The sequence below is a fragment of the Erigeron canadensis genome, chromosome 6 (assembly GCF_010389155.1).
Source record: "Erigeron canadensis isolate Cc75 chromosome 6, C_canadensis_v1, whole genome shotgun sequence".
Lineage (NCBI taxonomy): Eukaryota > Viridiplantae > Streptophyta > Magnoliopsida > Asterales > Asteraceae > Erigeron > Erigeron canadensis.
In genome coordinates this window covers 27,506,261-27,513,804 of record NC_057766.1, presented here as the reverse complement: position 1 = coordinate 27,513,804, position 7,544 = coordinate 27,506,261, and the positions used below count along the sequence as shown (strand labels likewise).

Below are 7,544 nucleotides of genomic sequence, written 5' to 3'. Positions count from 1 at the left end.
GTTAAGGCACGTTTGATAGTGTTAGGCAGAGATTTTTGTTCGATTTGTGCAGAGTTGAAAGACAAATGTAATGGTATAGAATATGAGATGTATTGATGTAACAATATCAGATGCATCCTAGATCTCAAAAATAACATGCATAATGGGTGTTATGTGCTTTTCGTTTTGTAGGCATCCACGTAAGGTTGTGGGTCAAAGAATGATGTATATGTGAATTCCTCTGTTTAATTAAGTGGGATAGAATTAATGTACCATAATAGTTTTTTTCTTAACATTTCACACATACTCCGTATATGAATTGTATAATCCACAAGGTAAAACATATACAATATGGTGCTTGGGGCTCGGGTCAGTAGAAGCTACATATATGCAGGGTAGAGAAACAGGGGTGGAATTTGAAAGGGAAAACAGAGGCATGTACATTAATGTTGGTGATTTTACCATACATTTTTGTAAAAATCAAACTAGTAATGTGGTGTAAATAAAGAGGCAGTGGCATTGCCACATTGGAGGAAAATGATCTTTAGGTATCAACTTCAATCTTTACGGCATCGTCATGGAATGTAGACCTTACGAGTAGCATTTCTTCAAGTGATCTGTCACCTAAAAGTGCAACAACTTCAGACATAGCTGGCCTTGCAGAGACTGGTGACTGAGTGCACATCAGAGCTATCTCTATGATCTTTTTTGCATCTTCTGCTTGATATTCGCTAGGGTCTAGTCTGTCATCCATCAGATTCAAATGCTGCCCACACTCGTATAGATTCCATGCCTATCAGAAACAATAACAGAAAAAGTTAAAGATGGATAAACTATAACTGAATAATCATATCGACATGTGGGATGCCTACATGATCAAGGAGGCTTTGGCTACCGAATTCACCATCTTTGACAACACGGCACCTCTTCCCGCTAATAATTTCAAGGACAACAATACCAAAGCTATAAGTATCTACTTTCTCAGATAGTTGCCCATGAATGGCGTATTCTGGTGCTACATAAGCACTATCCCTGGAAAGATTAACGATGTATGGTTATTAGCTTACACTTCCATCCGGGAAATGCAAAAATTGAATTAGTATTAGTCTACATATGTGTTTATTAGTTTGAACATACAAGGATCCTGCCATTTTAGTGCTGAGATGGGTCATTTCTTCTGGTAGTAGCCTTATCATCCCAAAATCTGCAATTTTTGGCTGAAATTCGTTGTCGAGTAGAATGTTGCTGGTTTTAATATCCCTATGAATGATGGTAACATGGTATTGCTCATGTAGGTATGCAAGACCCCTTGCTGTCCCAAAGATTATATCAAACCTCTGTCTCCAAGTTAAATTTCTTGACTTGTCACCTGTTGGCAAGAAGTAACTTACTCAATCCAAAATAGAGATCTTAACAGGGACAAATTCTCATAAATCAAATAACATATCTCAGGCTCACCATAAAGAAACTGATCAAGGCTGCCGTTTTCCATGTACTCATGGACAAGAAACAAGAGTGGCCCTTTGCGACAATATCCAAGTAGGCGTATAATATGACGATGATGAACGTTACATATGATCTTAAGTTCATCATCAATGTGTATCCCTCTTCTAGTAGATGCCATAACTGATTTCTTAATTGCAATTGTATCCCCATTCTTGAATGTACCCTGCATCATGGTGTTACACAAACAGTTAACTAAACGAAACGAGGATACTTCATTTTTCTTTATTCGAGGAGAAGCAACATATGTTGAAATACATAAGTGCTTTAACATTATAAATACCTTGTATACTTCACCAAACGCCCCTCCTCCAAGTTTGTACTCATCACTGAAATTATTTGTTGCTATTTTTAAATCATCATACGTGTATCTTGCTGGACCTTGCAGCAACTCAGTTGATCCAGATGTTTTATCTAATGATCCAAAATCATAAATTTAGCAAAGCAACCAGTCAGAAAGGTCTCTGATATGATTATTTCTAGATATATTTGCAAACATACATCATCTTGTAGTGTATATAATATATTTACCTCTTCCACAAGAACTTTTGTTTTTAGATCGAAGCCGCCATAAGAAAAATGCCACTATCAAAAATAGAAAGCATACACCTCCTACAACTCCACCAATTATGGATTTCTTTTTGCTTGAATCTCCTGTAAACATTGATATGAAATGTCAAAACATCCAAAGGTACAATATTGACAAACAAAATTACATGTAAACTTTAACTTGAACACTAATGCATAGCTAATGACTGAGTTCTAGATGCTACAGGTGGTAGAAAATATTAAAAAGACTAATTTTTGAAGAGCAGAGAGGACTCACCATCCCCTAGGAGATTCGTAATATCAGTTGTCTGATTTGGTCTGAAAAAAGGAGTCTTAGAATACCTCATAAAACATCCATTGTCAATAGCCCTCCCGGTTGTGCCAGGAAGACAATCATCCAAAGAATTATATCTGGAGTTCAAGCAATCTTTACAAACGCTCTGCGTTAAGTTTAGATTGCATTGGGCAATGGCATACACGGTAACATTACTGTTAGATAGTTGCCTAGTTGAAGCTGCATAATAATTTGATGTTTTTGGTGTTGCGGTTCGAAGATCTGATAACAAGCTGTTGGTTGTTTTTCTAAAGTCTGATGGATGATGTGATGTTTTATTGCCACATATAACTGCACCAGCTCTTATATTAGCATCAGCATAGAAGTTGATATTCTCGTACCTACATTATACAAAAAAACCGATTAATCAATGGATAACTAACGTATTTTCTCATTTGTACACGGTTGCCTATTAAACTGGAATATTGAGTCCATGTCAACTTCATTAAACGTCCATGTGGTTGCCAGCTAAGCGACACATTATCTAAAATAATGTAAACCGGTAAATAAGTTAACATTTGGTCAACTATGCACAAAATTAAAAAGTTTGTTGGTGATACATCTCAATATTCCAATCGTGTACAAAAGAAAAAGTACATTGGTCGTTCAGTGATTAATCCCTAAAAAAAATAGAGAATTACTAGAAGATGGGTTAGTTTAATGGATTAAAATTCCGTGTACAAAAGAAAAAGTACATTGGCAACTTCCCACACGAAGCTAACACGAGACGATCAAAGTGAGTTGGTTCGTGTTGTTGCTAAATGTGGTTATGTTGTAAATGGATCGACAAAACTACACATTTAATAAAAAGGTTTGATGTTGTTCAAAAAAATTAAAAATAAAAGGTTTGATTTGGGTTTGGCCATCCAAACTCATTTAGAACAAAGTAATTTTCTATACCTAGTGTTTTAATATTTGTCCGTGTACGTTCAAAATATTAAGAATTAAGACTTTTAATTTCTACGTGTAATTTTTCCAAAAGGTTTAAATCGGTAGAGAAATTGTTTTTTTCAGGGGTAGAGATCTCTTCAAGTTATCTCAACTTAAGGAGTAAAGTTGAAAGGATCTTGACCCTTGATTTAAAATCAAGAGTTAAGATTCAAAGATGATTATTCAATCTTGACATTTGTTTTTAATTTAAAAATCAAGATTTTTTTAACTTTACCCCTAAAGTTATTACTAACTTGACAGAATCCTTACCTTTCTTTCAGACACCGGACCTAGACATTGTTCACCTATATATCATTCTATAAAGTTAAGTTAAACCAAGTAAAAGTGAAATATTGTAGAATTTGAAGTTTTGACTTTTGATCTCATTGTCCTTTTTCCAAATTTCATCCATCATATATAGTGACCCCACAATGAATTTTGGTGGAGAATGATTGCGCTAGAGCGGAAGCTCATGGAATTTTTTAATTACTTATTTGTATATGTATATAACTAAAAAGAAAAATTGAGGGTATATTTAACACCCTTAATCTTTTTCTTTTAGCCTAATTCTCCATCTTTATTAATTCTTTATTTTTTTCAATATACTTTTAATAATTAAATCTAAATAACTTATAAATAACTCTCACATATTCCCCAAAAAAAAAAAACGACCGGGCCAAAAACAAAAGCCGACTACCAAAAGGTTCGACCACCTCCTATAACAAGTAACATGTTTTAACTTTTAAAGATCATCACTTTTATGAAATTCAATATATTATGAACTTAAATTATTATTATCATTATTGTTATTATTATTATTATTATTATTATTATTATTATTATTATTATTATATCTCTTTTAGTTTAATTTGTTGTTCATTATAAGTTCATTATGGCTTCTTCTTCAACAACAAAAGATAAGATCACATTACTTCATCTTGAAAATCTTAAACCAACACATTAACCACCATCTACACTTCTGTATTGTGCATTCATATATAACCATCTTTACATTTATATATATTTTAAACATTTTTTTAACAAAAAGGGCCCGAGTTACATTTTAGATTAATAGAGTTGGGCCTCTCAAATGGACGACACGCGACAATTGGGATAACAGAAATCCTACGCATTAGAATTTAACGAGAAAAGAAATTGCGCGTTGTGACGGTGAGATGGTAGGGTTGAAGTGTGACAGGTCATAAGAGGTGATAGGTCATAGAGTGTGATAGCCAAATGCCTTAGCTGTATGGCCTCTGCCATCGGATTTAAAATTTTGTCTAAAGTATATCGAATGACATCTCCAATGAAAGAGCATGAAATTTTAAAAACACACATACAATTTTCATAATCTATCGATGTATGGTATTTTAGATAAAAGATTTTAAATGAATTAGAGGAATAAAATAATTTATGCAAGAGAGAAGAATGGTTGATATTTAAAGAGAGATGAAAAAATGAGTGATTAGAATTTCTTTTTAGGGTATTGTGAATAAATGTCAGAAGTGTCTTGAGATTTTCAATTACTTAAGTTAAAAAAATAAAAAGAACAAATATTGAGATTTTCAATTACTTAAGTTAAAAAAAATAAAAAGAACAAATATTTTATAATGTAATAGAAATAAAGGATAAACAGATATGTTTTTTGAACTTGATTGACACACGGCACATGAATGAAGTGATTACTCTTGACGTAAAATAAATATACAAGTTAAGAATACTAGCATTAGCATTTATCATATTTATCGGAGGGAATAATCAGAAGAACATGATCATAGTTCTTGCTTCATGATAATATCTTAATCAGGAACACTTAAAGTTGACTTTCGACCGAATTTAATTTGAAAAATAAATGTTAGAATTCCATTTTAAGGTTCTAGAAGTATATAATGAAGTTAATATTTACTAAAATGGGTTGGATTCATATGGATCTTTTAAAAATGATGGAAACCAAGGGACTAATCTCAGCCTTTGGATCAATCATCATCAAAATCCCATTAAACATGATTGGTTACTCCGGTGAATTACTCCGGCGACTGTGCAATCATATTTGATTGGTCTAGCCAATCAAGCTTGATTGGTTACTCCGGCGACATTGTCCAATCGTATTTGATTGGTCAAGCCAATCAAGCTTGATTGGTTACTCCGGCGAATTACTCCAGCGACATTGTCCAATCATATTTGATTGGTCAAGCCAATCAAGCTTGATTGGTTACTCCGGCGGAGATCCAAGAGATGGCGGATTCTGATTTTCCAGCGACACTGATTTTTCCGACGAGCTCAAAAACAGTGTTTATTGGATAGGGTTTGTGCGGAATGTGTTTCTGAGTGTTTTGGTACAAGTTTCATGCATTAATTTGAAGAAGCAACACAGCTATAGTGTTTTTAATTTTTCCGGTGAGTTTTTCAAGTTTTCCGGCGAGTATAGATCGGATTAATTTTTGGTCAGGGTTTGTTCGCGGTGTGATTGTGAGTGTTTTGGTAGAAGTGTGATGTTCTAATTCGAAGGAACGAATGATATATCGGCGTTTGAAGTTTTCTGGCGAAGTTTGTTGCTTTTTCCGACGGTTGTGTCGCCGGAGAAGAAGGAGGAGGAGTTGGTCGCTGTCGCGGTTAGAGATAAATGTGGAGATGACGGTGGTTCAAGATCCCGTCGCCGGAAAAGCGGGGAGAGAGAGCGAGAGAGAGAGAGGGGCAGATTGTGTGTGTGTGTGTGTGTGTGTGTGTGTTGGGGGGAAGGAGACGACAGGAAAGGGGAGGGATATCAAGGGTTGAGATTTATTTTTGAGGGGATAATTCAATGGTCAAGATTTATCCCCTAGTTTCCAAAGAAAATTTACGACTCAAATGAACAAAGTTCTAGATATGAAAATTTTAAAAGTAAAGAATTATCTTGGAATGTAAACAATATGTTCAAATATTTATAGTAGGACGAATTAAGGTTTTAGACATTCTATATTGACAACCTTGTAATAATATTCAAATCATATAATCGACCAATCAAAACTTTTACGTGTTAGCTCAAATGAGTTGTTATTTATATCATGTTACACGATTTGAACAATTTATCAACATAAAATGTCCAAAAACTTAGTTTGTTTTTACTATATACATTTTTGTAATAGTTAGTTATAATTTATAAATGAGTAAAAAAAACACATAATAGTAAAAACAGGTCAAGTTAAATACATACAATAAGTAATAAAATCAAAATTAATACATACAATAGTAAAACAAAAAATAGATTTGCTGAACACGATAGAGGTTGTAAATTAAATACTTTAATGGTGAAAAAATAAAAGTTTAATACACACATTAGAGATTTATAAAGTTACACATACTAACAAGTAACAAACAGAACAAAGTTTAGTTATTTTCATGACAGTTATATATTTTCATGAACTAATTTCTTAAAAATACTCCGGACCATAATACTGTACAATTTTCTCTTTATGCTTTCTATAGATATAGGCCAGATCGATGAATTAATGCTAAAGTGATAAAAAGAACAAAATGAAGTCATAAATAACTAAGAAAAAAATAGAAAAAACTATACGTACAAACCTGACATCACAATCGTTGTAATAAGCATTAGCTCCATTGACTGTCCCACATACTTTTAGCTGAGTGACAGCATAGTCGAAACAAGCAACACAATCAGTATTCGAGACATAACCTCGACACGAAGCAAGGCCCCACACGGACTCGCCATTGAGCAATGTACGTGCAATGGCATAGCGTACACCGTTGACCGACAACTGTTGACGCAGGCTAGAAAGGGTGGTGTTGAGATTGCTCAAGAAATATTTTTCGCTCCTACCACGAAAAAAACTACAATAAGATCTTATCAGAGTGGTGTTTCTGTTATGAGACTGTGATGATGTCACTGGTTCTGCCATTGATATGAATACCGCCACCACGACCATCAAAGTTGCAAGCCGCCATGTCAATTTGTTGGTCATGTTTTTCGTTTTCTTTTTATTCAATTCTCTCTGTGTGTATTTTAGCTTCACTCTTTTCAAATTGGAGCTAGATTATATTATACGAGTACTCCGTAGGATAAATTACAGAAATCGTCCTCTGGCTTTTAATTTATTTTTACGAATTGTCCCTTCTTAAAGATAAGTACACACGAATGTCCATGTAGTTGTCTTTTCTTTTTCTTTTTTTTTCCTCAAGTATTTCTTATGCATTCCTTATCATGTAACGACAAAAGTAGCCAAAATTGATCCCATATGCCATATACAAC

General features: G+C 33.8%; 1 protein-coding gene across 1 annotated transcript; it reads right to left on the bottom strand.

The window, feature by feature from the left end:
* Positions 1 to 223: 223 nt before the first annotated feature.
* LOC122605556 (cold-responsive protein kinase 1-like) lies at positions 224 to 7,281 on the bottom strand. Its single transcript, XM_043778515.1, has 8 exons — positions 6,860 to 7,281; positions 2,309 to 2,706; positions 2,014 to 2,136; positions 1,766 to 1,896; positions 1,438 to 1,648; positions 1,117 to 1,348; positions 852 to 1,011; positions 224 to 772 (listed from the first exon to the last, which is right to left on the bottom strand). Exons 1-8 carry the CDS (start codon positions 7,255 to 7,257, stop codon positions 524 to 526), a joined length of 1,902 nt encoding a protein of 633 aa, XP_043634450.1. The 5' UTR covers positions 7,258 to 7,281; the 3' UTR covers positions 224 to 523.
* Between the last annotated feature and the right edge of the window lie 263 nt (positions 7,282 to 7,544).